The following is a 12,724-nucleotide window of genomic DNA, read 5'->3' as shown; positions in this document are numbered from 1 at the left end:
TGGATAAATTTATATAGGCCTAGTTAGATTTTTTTGTTGTTGCACGTAAGGAGAAATATGCAAGGGGGGGTGTCCCACAAAGCAGGATATCTCAGTTATCTGACTTAAGCTAGGAGTTCTCATTGTCCGATAAGAGTTTGGGTAAGGGGCATTTCTATTGGACAACCATGGACTTCTACCTTAAGTTATCCCAAATGGGAAATCCTGATTTGTGTAACACCCCACCCGGAACACAGTCTAATGTCTCAGCTACGTTTTGAAATTTTATATTATACATAGGCTACGTATTATATGACTTACCCATTACATACAAACATTTAAATGTTCTCCTCACTGAGATATAAAACATCACCTACCCGAATTGCGTGCCATAAACAGAAGTGAATCAATGTTAAACAATATATAAACAACTTTAAGTTAAAGGGGTTCGATGAAAGTGTTAATATGAATTTTATGGGATATGCATGAGAAGAATATTTTCCTCGTGCAAACATATGCAACTAAGGTAAAACGCTGGCTCTTTCCCCATTCAAACACTGCACGGGGAATAAAGTTAAATCGATTTATAACTTCTTGTCTTAGCAGCTGTCAGGCGGGCCACACCCCGCAACACGCCCTTGGGTGGTTTTCCGTCTTGAAATGTTTAGTATGTAAATAAAACAGTAGTTCCAGTCTACGTGTAACTTCGGATCGGGGAAAAGTAAGTGGTAACACTGGGGATCGGGCTCGGCGGAGCGCCGTCAAACGGCGCAGTTGAGGCATCGTTGTCCCTGGATTATCATTATGTAAGGTAGCCAACTCGGAAAAGCCTGCGGTGAGATTTATTACGGGGTCTACGCGGGATATCAGGAGCAGGTAAAAGCTTTGGGGGAAACTTTTTGTTTATTTAATCTCCAAATGTTCTCAATCCGATGATCGCTTCGTTTGTAAGGCGCTCTTTTCCGCGGGGCTTAACTTTGGAGCTGTAATCTGATCGAGACCTAAACTTGTGTTCAGGCGATGCCACGCAGGCAGGAGGGAGCAGGGGGCGCGAGCAGTCGTGCATGGCGCGGGGCAGAGGCATGCAGCACCTCCAGTGCGTCTGCACATTCCGCGCGGTTTCTCAAGCTTTAAACAGGTGGTCAAGCGGGAGGACATGATGAAGTTCAGGAAGTATTTCCGAGGCAGCGGACGGGTGCTCGCCTTCGTGTTCGCGGCGTCCGTCATATGGCTGCTGCTTGACATGGCAGCGCTGAGGGTCTCGATCGACGACGTGAACAGCCGCCTGCTGAAGGAGCGCATCGGGAGAGATAGAGAGACTGTCAGGCACAAGGCCACGAAACGCACAGATGTGGCCAAAAATGCGGCTCTTTTCAGGGACCCGCAAAAGCGAGTAGATTTTGATCTAGATACTGAAGTCAGGTTTTCGAACAGAGCGGGGAAGAAAGCAGCCGACGTGTATAGAAAGCGAAATAATGCAACCCCAGCTATTAAAGATGACAGTAATGCAGATAAGGCAAAGTTAGTGGATGGAAAAGTGGTGGATGTGAATCATGAAGGAGAAAAGTTTAATAAGTTGCCGGAGGTAGACATGGGTGTAAATAGAGACTTCGGTGTGCATATGAACTTCTCCAAATCCGGGAAGGTGGATAAAGATGAACGCACGGCCGCCCACGTTATGCGAAAAGTGACAACTTCGAAAGTTGAGGAAAGAAGAAGAAACTTTGTCGCCGGGAAAGGTCCGAGCGACTCGCCAAAGTTAACTGACGCGCCACCTGGGAGGCAGGAGGATAAACTGCATCCGGAACACAAAGGGGAAAATAAACTGGATGAACCTGTTGATGATCCTAGACTGCTGGCAAAGGAAAACATTTCCGGTAAAGTCCCAAAGAAAATCGGTTCTGCTTCCCAAGATAAAATTTCTCCCAGAGAGAAGATGCCAAAGGGACAGACTGTAAAGACAGACAAAACAGATTTCGATATAAAAGATAAGGCGATCCATATCAATGGCAAAGTGAACAGTGCACTAAATCAGAGTGGCCCTGATACTGTGAGTCACGTGACCCTGGCAACTCCCAAGCTCGGAAAAGGGACCAGTTTGACAGTGGGGCACAAGTCAAGTGTCCACAGAGTGATGTCATTGGACGTCACTCAGTACCCAAGGGACTTTAGTGCTGTTGGACAATTTGGACAGCCTGCTGTTGTGCCCAAGGAGAAGGAGCTGGAATCGAGGAATCGCTGGGACGAGGGTCACTTCAACGTGTACCTGAGCGAGCAGATTCCCGTGGACAGGGCGATCCCAGACACCAGGCCGGACGCGTGAGTTTTAGAAACGGCGGAAGAGCTTGTCGACACAGAGTACATGCTGCTCGATGAGCATCGCCTAACCCCTCTGAGGCACAAATGATATTTTCCGTAGATGTTCTGGGAAGTTGGTGCACGATGATCTGCCAACCACCAGCGTGATCTTCTGCTTTGTGGACGAGGTGTGGTCCACCCTCTTGAGGTCGGTCCACAGCGTGCTCAACCGGTCACCACCACAGTTGCTCAAGGAGATCATCCTCGTGGATGACTTCAGCTCCAAAGGTAGGCAGGGTCCCATTCACCACATCATCGACTGCGACTCCTGGTGAAGCAGGATGTTCACCTTTTATTTATTTGTTATTATTAATTTTTTTTTTACGACTGTAGACTACCTCAAAGAACCGCTGGAAAAATACATGTCTAGGTTTCCGAAAGTGCGGATTGTCCGTCTGAAGGAGCGGCAGGGCCTGATCCGGGCCCGACTCGCAGGGGCTGCTGTTGCTACCGGTAATTTGTAGCACCTTCTTCTCACTAGACAGTGTTTCCCAACCCGGTCCTCGGAGACCCTCAGATGGTCCATGTTTTTGCTCTGTCCCGGCTCCCTGCAAGATAGTCCACATTTTTCCTCCCTCAGGCAAAAAACCTGGACTGTCTGGTGGTCCCCAAGGACCAGGTTAGGTAGCACTGTGTTAAGGTACGATTTCGAACATCTGCATTATGTCTCTGTTGTTCGCCCCCTAGTGGTGCACATAAGTAGGTACTAGTTACACACAATTCTTTGCTCTTGGTCTAGGTGAAGTGCTGACCTTCCTCGACTCGCATGTCGAGTGCAACATCGGCTGGCTGGAGCCTCTCCTACAGAGGGTGCACATGGATAGGAAGAAAGTTGTGTGTCCTGTAATCGAAGTTATAAGCGACAAGGACATGAGGTATATGTCATGATGAGATTAAAGTGTGTGTGGTTACTGTCCTAAACAATATATATATTGGAAGATGTAGCTTTTTGTATAAAAAGGGATGCAATAGTGCATAATCACTAGGTATTCCAGATTCATGCTAACAGTTTGACTGAATTGATCAGCCCCATTAGAAACATTGTGAAATAGCAGCTCTCCCTCCTTGTGATGATTTAGGTATGGGGGTGAGTTTAAGTATGACCAGAAATGCAATAAGGAAATCTGTGGGCTGGCATTAAGCTAGTCACAAAAATAGTGCAGTTTCACTGCGGCAGGAAATGCTTTTGTGTGTTCCAGAATTTGATGAAAAGTCATTATTTTTATTATTATTTCGCGGTAATATCTCTCTTTCCTTTTCTTACGCATTGAAAGGTCACCGTTAAAGCGCTCAGTAAATGTATCGCCCCCCCATTGTTTTTTAGCTACATGTTAGTTGATAACTTCCAAAGAGGCGTATTCAAGTGGCCCTTGGTTTTCGGATGGAACACGCTGACGGAAGAAGTCATCAGGAAGGATCAAGTGCAGGATTCAGATCCGATCAGGTGAAGCTTGTGGACGCCTCTTTTCATCATGGCTCTGTGCTCAATTATGCCAGTCTGACCATGTCGCACATATCAGGTTAATGTATCTGGATTTTATTCAGCTTTTAAAAACTCCATTGATTTGATTGGGTGATTATGGATCAGAGCTACAATCAGGTCCATACTCCTGTAGACTTGGAGAAGGTCTGTCTTAGTACAAACTGACTTGAACTGGATATTTCACGCATCCCATTACATATACACTATATGGGCAACAGTGTTGGGTCACCAGCCTGTCCAGCATCTCACTCTGAATCAAAGGGTATTAATATGAAGGTCACTAACCCTTAGTTGCTGTAATAGCCTGTACTCTTCAGGGAAGGCTTTCCACTAGATGTTAGGACATTGCAGGTGGGATCTGCTGCCATTCAGGTTGGGTATCGATGTTGGGTGATCAGCTCCCTTTCTGTGACCTTGTGTCGTGTCCAGCTGAACTTGCTCCCAGATGTTTCCGCTTCACAATCACTTCACTTGCGTTTAACCAGGGCAGGTCTAGCAGGACAGAAACGTAGAGATCTAGTTTGTACATCTTGTTTTAAGCGTTTATGAGGCATTTTGCCGTTCAATTTGAATATCTTCCGCTAAGCATCACTCCCACCTCTCAAAACTTTGTTTTTACAAAGATTGCAAGTCATTGAGCTGCTAATTGGTGTTAAGTGTGAAATACTCTCAGATCATCACCCTCTTATCTGATGTTCTTACACTCCTCGTACTTGAATGACGCAAAAATCACATCTAAAATGGGAAAGAGCTGTCGTGCAATTGATTTTACAAATAGCTCCTTTTTCGTGTTAAATCTATCTTTTTAGAGACTGCCAAAAAGTAAATGAATAAGTATCGGACGTGGATCGGTCATGTATGGCCAATATCCATCCATCCATCCATCACTTAATCCCAAATGGGGACCGGAGCGGGGGTACCGGAGCCTATCCCGGGAACAATGGGCGCAGGCAGGAACCAACCTTGGGCAGCCATTGCCAATATCCGATCAGTCAAAAGGGTCTCGAACTGCACCGATACCGATCCGATTATCGGATTGGTGCATCTACATTAAGGATCTCTTTTCTACGTGCATGTCATAGGGATGCCTTCTGAAGCTTCACATAAAATGTGGTGTCTCGCTGACATCGTTTAATGGTGCACTGAGTCACCCCTAAATATATCCTATGTGTGTTTTGCAGATGTCCAGTCATGGCGGGAGGCCTGTTCTCAATCGACAGGAAGTATTTTTATGAACTGGGAACCTACGACCCTGGACTCGATGTGTGGGGTGGCGAAAACATGGAAATCTCTTTTAAGGTAGTTGCGATGGTGTTGTGATTTTGTCTTGGTGTAAAATAGGCTCAATGGGCAGTACTGCTCCCTCAGACCTCAAAGGTTGTTGGTTTTAATCCCACCTCTTCTGTGTTAAGAGTGTGAGGTTGTGCGTTCTCTCTGTTTGCTGGTTGTCATTCAGTAGTCTGAAGACAGGCTGTTACAGTAATTGATAGGGGTGTAGTTTTGCCACGATACAATTCGATTTTGTGAAGGCAGAATTTTGATATCTGGCAATATTTGAAATGTTACTGCGATACGACACGATTTGATTCGATATAGTAATAGTAATATTTTTATTTCAACAGAGTGAAACATAAGCTGATTTTAGTGGAATTTGAATTCAAAAGACGTAACAATAAATGTTACATTTTTCATTTAACAACAGAATATGTTAAAAAAAAAAAACTATACGTCTCAAAAACACAAAAAATGCACAAGAAACATTACTTAAATCAAAAAGTATTTCTGTATATGTATATCTTACTCTCTGAAAATGCAGGAAACATACTTCAGGTGTACTAAACACATAAAATGTACTGTAATGTTTTGGTCTCTGCTCTCTACTAAGGTGAGTCTTTCCTTTGTGTGAGAGATTTTGGCGTATCATGATGGTTAAATGATATGAATCTGTATTTGTTAATTGAGTCGATTAAATTGTATTGTGGCCTTAACAATCAATGTATCATTTAGAATCAATGAATTGTTACGCCCCTTGTAATTGGGGTCTTAATGTTGCTGGTGGTGTTTGACTAAACCTCATCTCCCTATGGGCATTGAGTGGGTCAACTTGTCCTCTTTGATATCTGATTCCCCACTACCCTCCGGCAGATCTGGATGTGTGGCGGCGAGATCGAGATCATCCCTTGTTCTCGGGTCGGCCACATCTTCCGTAGCGAGAACCCTTACAAGTTCCCCAAGGACAGGCAGAAGACGGTGGAACGTAACCTGGCTCGGGTGGCTGAGGTCTGGCTCGACGAGTACAAGGACCTCTTCTACGGCCATGGCTACCTCCACCTCCTGGACAGGAGCACCACTGACATCGGTGACCTCACGGAGCAGAAGGCCCTCCGGAAGAAGCTCGGCTGCAAGAGCTTTAGGTGGTACCTGGAGAAGGTCTACCCAGAGCTGGATGCTCCGATCGTCAGGGCCCAGGGGCTGGTATGTGAACTTCAGCGAGCTACTGTCGCTCGACAAGTAAAGCACTGTCAGTTGCTTTGGATAAAAGCTTCAGATAAACAAATAAAACAGGCCTTCGAGTGAGTGGGAGTTCATGTACGATTCTCTCTCATATATTAATTATTAGCAAATGTGTGTGTGTTTATATATATATATATATATATATATATATATATATATATATATATATATATATATTATTGTTATTATTTTTATTATTAATAATATAATAGTAATATAAGTTTTTGTATTTAATCACCACTCAAATGCAGACTGAGTATCACTTTTTAAATATAATTTATCATTTCTCTATTTTCAGTGGCAAAGCAAATCCTTTTTTGTCTTATGTAGTTTGCTTTTGTCCTTCTGTGGTGATTCTCTTTCTCTGGGAGGTTTTGTTGTGCCGGAGGAGCACAGAGTCTGTTTGTACCGCGCTTCCCCGGAATAATAATGCCGATTGTTACTACAAGCTAGTGACGGCTCTTCTTCGGGATCTGTTGACATTGCCAGCCTGCAGAATGTAAACATTCTCATCTGCAGCTTCTCACAGGGAACCAACTCCTCTTTTCCAGATCTTCAATGTCGGAACGAGAAAGTGCATCACCCAAAAGGACGGTTCGCTAACGTTTGAGACCTGTGATCTGAGCAAGCAGGTAAACTTGTAGGGCGTGAAGCCTACAGACATGCTGGGGCTTGTGTGACCTCCCAGAGACAGAAAATGGTATTTCCCAGAAGGAAAAGAACCACAGAGATCATATCTTTGTGTGTAGCTAAGTGGGTGGTTGTGGGTTCAAATCCCTTACAGGCAGAATAATAATATCACCGCCCTTGAGAATTGCACTTAACCCCAGGGATGCTGGCTGACCCCGCTCTGACCCCAAACTTTCCTTACTTTTGACAAAACGATCTGCTAAATAACTGAGTGCAATATATAAATGTCTTTCCAATACATCCTCCTGAGATCAAGGGCAAAAACGTTTCTTTAATATTGATTAAAATTATGATTTGACAGGAAGAGGAAGTAGACAAGGTCACACCCCCACGCATGTGATGTCATCTTAAAGCCCTAACTCTCCTCTTTAAGGAACCACAGCACATAAGAGAGTGTCCTGTACAGTATGAGAGCAAAAAGAGGACCTTATTATTACTGTCAGTATACTGGAAGCTAATATATCTATTTTGATATTAGTTGTACTTTCAGTTCCGGTGTATTTCCGCAGCGGTAGAGACGATCGATTTCCGTGTGACCGTTTAAGCGTGCTGCCCTCCTCCACAGAGCCAACAGTTCAACCACACCTGGATGAGGCATATTCAGCAGAAGGGCTCCTGCCTGGAGCCCCAGGCCCCGGTTCGGGGTGTGCGTCTGGGCCACTGTGACAGCAGCAAGCCTAACTTGCGCTGGATGCACAAGTCAGTCATCCCGAATTCAGCCATGGTGAGTCTGGGGAAAGACGTCTTGTGTTTTCCCGCAGTGTCTGTGTTTCGGCTGCTAGCTGAACAATGGTTTTGTTTTTTGGGATTCTACTGTCGTAAAAATTACTGTATGTCACAAGTGAAATCCTGTGTGTGTATTATTACATATTCCTAAGAGTAACATCATTAGATTTATCCTGAATTGAGTGCTTTTACTGTAGTTATCTGCCTAATATGCATTTTATGTATAGATTATTAAAAATCCCCTCAGTATTTTATTAAAAAATGAAAAATTAGGCCCTTTTCACCGGTGGGTGGGTGATGTCTATCAAACTGATCATCGCCCTCTGGTGGCACTCAATGGTACTAGAAAGCTGAACCCTGTTACCTGTGGCATCCGCCTGTTCTCCGCAGAAAGAGCATGTGGTGGTGGAGCTCAGGCCTGGGCCCCTTTGCCTGGAGGCCGATACTCAGCACATGGGGGTACGGCTCAGCGAGTGCAATTCTGCAAGCCCGTTACAGAAGTGGCAGTTTACACACTACTATACACAGTGACTGACATCCAGGAGGCGGGCACTATGTCCTGAGACTCCGCCCCTGCGACAGGATTGGTTACCGTGCTTTGGAAACACTCCAGCCTCTCTCATTCTTATTCTTCGTAATCCACATAAAGAGTAGACTTTGAGTTTGTGACAAACTATATTGCAAATTTGAGATGGTGGCAATTTAAACTTTCAACATAATAAATAAGTCAGTAACAGAAAAAGGAACCTTTTTCCCAAAATTTGTAAGCCTTTACACATTGGAATTTTAGTTGAATATGTCACATTATATTTTTAAATATAGAAATATGTGTGTGTATATTTAAGTGTGAAAATGTAATGTAGACACTAAAGTATTTCAGACGTACAACAAAAAGTTCTTTCAGTTCATTATTACCTCTAAATCACTACATGGCTTCTTTGATTATAATTTGTAAAGTAAGATGAAATAAACGTCAAGACAGATCTTGGGCGGGTACCAAATACACCATGGAAATTGACTTTTGTCAAAGTTGTAAATATATTTTTCCAGTGCAACACTATAGGATGTGCATTTTTATACTTGGTGCATTGTAAATACTGTGAATTTACAGGAATTTGAAAATCAGATTAAAAGAAACGTATGACAATCAGGCTTATCTAAGTGAGGGAAGTGGATCAATGACCAATAGAACCAATGTGATATTTAATAACTCTTGGTTTTGTCATTTGACAGGTGCTGTTAATAAGAGCAAGGAACTTGTTCTTTTTTTTTGTAAATGTTACTATACGTTATCAAAGGTGTAAACAGGTCTAATTTACCACTAGAGGGCAATGTTTCATATTGTGAAGGGGAAAGTATGTTTTCGGTTGTAATCCTAAAAGCTTCATTAAAATGTTTCTGTTAATGGGTGTTTCATGCTCTTTATGCATAAACATTAATATGATTTTGTTTCCTTTGTAAAAGCATTTTCTCATTTACTGCTATCTGGAATGTGTTTATGTTAATTCTTTAATAACTGCGTTATTATGAAGCGTCCTGGGCCTTGGCTCTGGGATGCATCTTGCTACTGGATCTTATTTTCTTCCAGAACTGTAAAACGAGTGTTTTGCAAAATGCAACGAAAGCTGCAAAGAGTTTGCTGTACTAAAAAAAAATCAAACATGCTGAAAGGGTAGTACATCATTACTGATAAATTTCACTTAATTGATGTGCTCGTTAAATACGAAACAAAATTGCAAATCCTGATGTCCTGAAAGGAAAGAGCCTTTATTTGCAGTAGTATCTGCTACAACAGAAGCATATGACCGGTGAGAATACATACTCGTATCCAAAAGGAAAATTTTCCAGTTGACCTTTCTGCATGAGCTGTTATGTTGTTTAAAAGTATTAATACTCATCACCAAAAGGGACAAACATCGGTTTAAAGTATTTCTTAATGTAACTGCCAGCATAAAAATGATACCATGATAAGAAATCATTACAAAAATGATAAAAACCATAAGAAACATAAGCATTTCAAATGATGCAGTTAGCATTGTTGTTCATATGTACTAGTAGGATTAACAGCTACTAAGCCTCTTATCTTGATACATTCCCTTTGAGTTACAGTTTTTTATTTTACCAAAGCTACCTACATTTACAAAGGAATTAGGCAAATTCCCAAATTGAACATACTCATTAAAATCAGGGTTGAACACAATGGATTCCAACCTTTAGTTTAGTGAGAGACCAGTATTGAAAATTACAGCCTGTAATTAGTAACGCTCCATCAATTACGTATTTCTGAGAGCAATTAATGCGTAATATTTCCAAGAAAATGGAATGGTCTGTTTTGAAACTAAAAACATTAAATAGATCGTAAACTATAAAAACATAGTGAGTCCATTATCTTGGCACACAACACAAATATTAATCCTATTAATGGAAATGGAACATGATGTTTTAAACATTATTATGTTTATTCCGGTCTGTGCCTTTTCATTGTCCGGCCCCCACCTTTTCGTCTTTAGTTTTAGTTCATCATGGACTCAAATTCATTGATTTTCTGCCTGGTGTTTCCCTTGCGGATCTTTCGATAGGAGACTGTGTTGTATTTGGACATTAAGTCGTGGTCGGCGGACTTCTTCCTGCCACCAGCAGAGGGCGATTCTTCGCCAAGCTCAGAGCTGCTCTGATGTCTTTCGCTAATTTCCTCCTCTTCATCCCCTTCTTTCACGTCCTGCTCTTGATTCAGGATCTCCTTTTCGTTCAGTTGTCCGAGGGGAATCCTCTCTTCTCCGTTCTCTTGTTTCGGCTCCTTCTCGGGAGAAGGGGTGGGTGCAGACGGGGTGGGTGCAGACTGGGCGGCAAAGCCCTCCAGTTTCAGCCCCAGTGAGAGAGCAGTTTCCCTCCACGGATCAAAGTCTAAACAGGAAAAAAGAACAATAGTTACAGCATCGGTAACTGACCTCATATCCCCATACATAAAACATCCTTATTTCAGTTAAAATAGAAAGAAGTATCATTAAAAAAGTATGTAAACTGACAAAATGCATAGCAGTTTTCAAATCCTTTTTTTGGAATAGACTGATGTCCATCTTGTAGCATCATCAGCTGTACAGCTGGAGGAATTTTAATTACATTTAATTCGAGAGATATCTAGACTTGATTCCCAAAGCGCACGCGATTATCAATCCTGCCATGGGAAAAATGTGGTTATATAAGATGGATTTAAAAACAGACGGCCATAGTGGTGAATTTAGGGTAGAGCGTCTCACAGAGAAGACTTCATCTTAGCTGAGAATATACATGAATCCATCCATCCATATTATCTTGGTCAGGGTCATGGGGGGGGTTGGATCCTATCCCAGGCAGCACAGGGCGCAGAGTAGACCATGAACGGGATACTGATCTATTTCCATACGCACACACACTGCCAGCAACACAGAGACACAAAATATCCTCTAAAATAACTCACCCAGAGAGCATGTAAACTACACACTCACACAGAGAACAGAGGTGTGATTCTAACCCCCCAGGGGTGTGAGGCAGCAACACTGGGCCCCCGAGTAACAAGGTTTACACACGCTTGTAATAAACGAAGTATAATTTTCCACCGTACACTGAACAGTCAGAATGAAAGCCACTCTTCAAATTGGTTTCATTAGATGAAGGTTTATTTCTGATAAACACTTTTTCATGACGTAGAGGGTTATATGACTAGTATGAACAAAGTGTTTGTCTCTGATGGATGTAAATAAATAAGCATCTTATTTGCTGTGTTAGTAAAGGGTTAATATTACTTTAATATTCATGTCTGCCTCACCCTTCAGGGTTTGGACCTCCACCTCCTTCTGGGTTTTCATCCCTCTCGGTACTTCAGCAGGGCTATTGGTTAATATTTTTTCTGACCCTTTGGTTCTGGAGTGCACTGGAATCAGATCCTCGTAGTCCGTTGGGAAGTTGTCGGCGGGATGGATCTTGTTTTTCTCCAGCATGAGATCTCTGTGATCTCCTGGGGCAGGGGGAGCCGAGGTTCCCGCCGCGAGCAGCTTCATCACAGGCTCGGCCCGGGTCTCCCACGGCTCCGAGGTTATGGTGAAGCGCACATGGTTGGGGTCTCCGCCGACCCCCACTAGATCGGCCGAAGTCAGAGCGGGACCATGACAAGCCCTGATTGGAACAAAATCTTTCTCGCTGTAAAAAACACTGTCATCATCTTCAGTGGCCAATTGCATCGTCTGTACCAGTAACGAGGTATCGCCGATGCCACCACTGACACCCGCCACTCCAGACGATACTCTCCTCACTTCCAGATCCAACTTCTCTGATGCTGAGCTGTAAGCCATTATAATATCGTATATCCCTAAATCCTGACTTTTGTCTTCTTATTCCAATTGTTACAAATTACTAGCAGGCCCTTCTGATATTCACTTCTGTTCCGCTTACCGTTTGTTGCAACAATTGCAAAGCAGCCAGTGTTTCCGATGGAAAAAGCCTGTTATTATCCTAACGGTCCCAGTGGGTGATGAGCAAAGGTAGCATCTCGTATTTAATAGATACGTAGAGGCTGTCGTCCGTTTACGCAGCTCCGCAGTGTGATTCTACAAGCGAGCTGGGCCAAATGATGAACGGACCGTTGTGTGTAGGGATGATAAGCAGGCCTTTGTTCACAGGCTTCAACAAATGAAGTGATTGTCCCGATTCCTTAATCCTCCCTGAGTGGCCGGACATTCTGAAATGAGATTAACGATTTCTTTTGGCTTATCAGTCCCCTTGACGTATGTCACATTCCCACAACCGTGTTTTATTTGGCTCCATGGCTCACGATGTGTAAACTCTCTCTGTTCATGCACAACGACAAGGTGCCTTTAATAAATTACATGTGTTAAATGTTCTAAGATACAGTGCCTGGTGCCCTTGTTTATTACACTTGTAAAACGTATTTTTAATCTCAAGCAAAAGTCTATTATGGAATCCTATTGTTATACTTAA

The 12,724-nt window shown here is 43.0% G+C and overlaps 2 protein-coding genes across 2 annotated transcripts; one reads left to right on the top strand and one right to left on the bottom strand.

Moving 5' to 3' along the window:
• The first annotated feature begins 514 nt into the window (after window positions 1–514).
• On the top strand, window positions 515–9,155 carry LOC111833718 (polypeptide N-acetylgalactosaminyltransferase 5). Its single transcript, XM_023792315.2, has 10 exons — window positions 515–2,298; window positions 2,399–2,565; window positions 2,671–2,790; window positions 3,077–3,212; window positions 3,662–3,781; window positions 5,002–5,119; window positions 5,966–6,295; window positions 6,886–6,966; window positions 7,590–7,748; window positions 8,141–9,155. The coding sequence occupies exons 1-10, from the start codon at window positions 1,136–1,138 to the stop codon at window positions 8,279–8,281; spliced, it is 2,535 nt and encodes an 844-aa protein (XP_023648083.2). The 5' UTR covers window positions 515–1,135; the 3' UTR covers window positions 8,282–9,155.
• A 343-nt stretch (window positions 9,156–9,498) lies between these two features.
• On the bottom strand, window positions 9,499–12,381 carry LOC111833792 (uncharacterized). The gene is made up of 2 exons (XM_023792426.2): window positions 11,556–12,381; window positions 9,499–10,654 (listed from the first exon to the last, which is right to left on the bottom strand). The coding sequence occupies exons 1-2, from the start codon at window positions 12,076–12,078 to the stop codon at window positions 10,263–10,265; spliced, it is 915 nt and encodes a 304-aa protein (XP_023648194.1). The 5' UTR covers window positions 12,079–12,381; the 3' UTR covers window positions 9,499–10,262.
• Between the last annotated feature and the right edge of the window lie 343 nt (window positions 12,382–12,724).

Source organism: Paramormyrops kingsleyae, chromosome 1, assembly GCF_048594095.1.
Source record: "Paramormyrops kingsleyae isolate MSU_618 chromosome 1, PKINGS_0.4, whole genome shotgun sequence".
Taxonomy (NCBI): Eukaryota; Metazoa; Chordata; class Actinopteri; order Osteoglossiformes; family Mormyridae; genus Paramormyrops; species Paramormyrops kingsleyae.
The sequence above is the reverse complement of the archived record's forward strand: the minus strand, read 5'-3'. Positions and strand labels throughout refer to the sequence as shown.

Excerpts from the sequence above, each read along its gene's own strand:
- LOC111833718 (XM_023792315.2), top strand. The coding sequence starts at position 1,136 with ATGATGAAGTTCAGGAAGTATTTCCGAGGCAGCGGACGGGTGCTCGCC. Across the intron at positions 2,791-3,076 it reads AGGGGCTGCTGTTGCTACCG|GTGAAGTGCTGACCTTCCTC; the intron begins GTAATTTGTAGC and ends CTCTTGGTCTAG. Across the intron at positions 7,749-8,140 it reads TCATCCCGAATTCAGCCATG|AAAGAGCATGTGGTGGTGGA; the intron begins GTGAGTCTGGGG and ends TGTTCTCCGCAG.
- LOC111833792 (XM_023792426.2), bottom strand. The coding sequence starts at position 12,078 with ATGGCTTACAGCTCAGCATCAGAGAAGTTGGATCTGGAAGTGAGGAGA. Across the intron at positions 10,655-11,555 it reads GGAGGTCCAAACCCTGAAGG|ACTTTGATCCGTGGAGGGAA; the intron begins GTGAGGCAGACA and ends TTTCCTGTTTAG.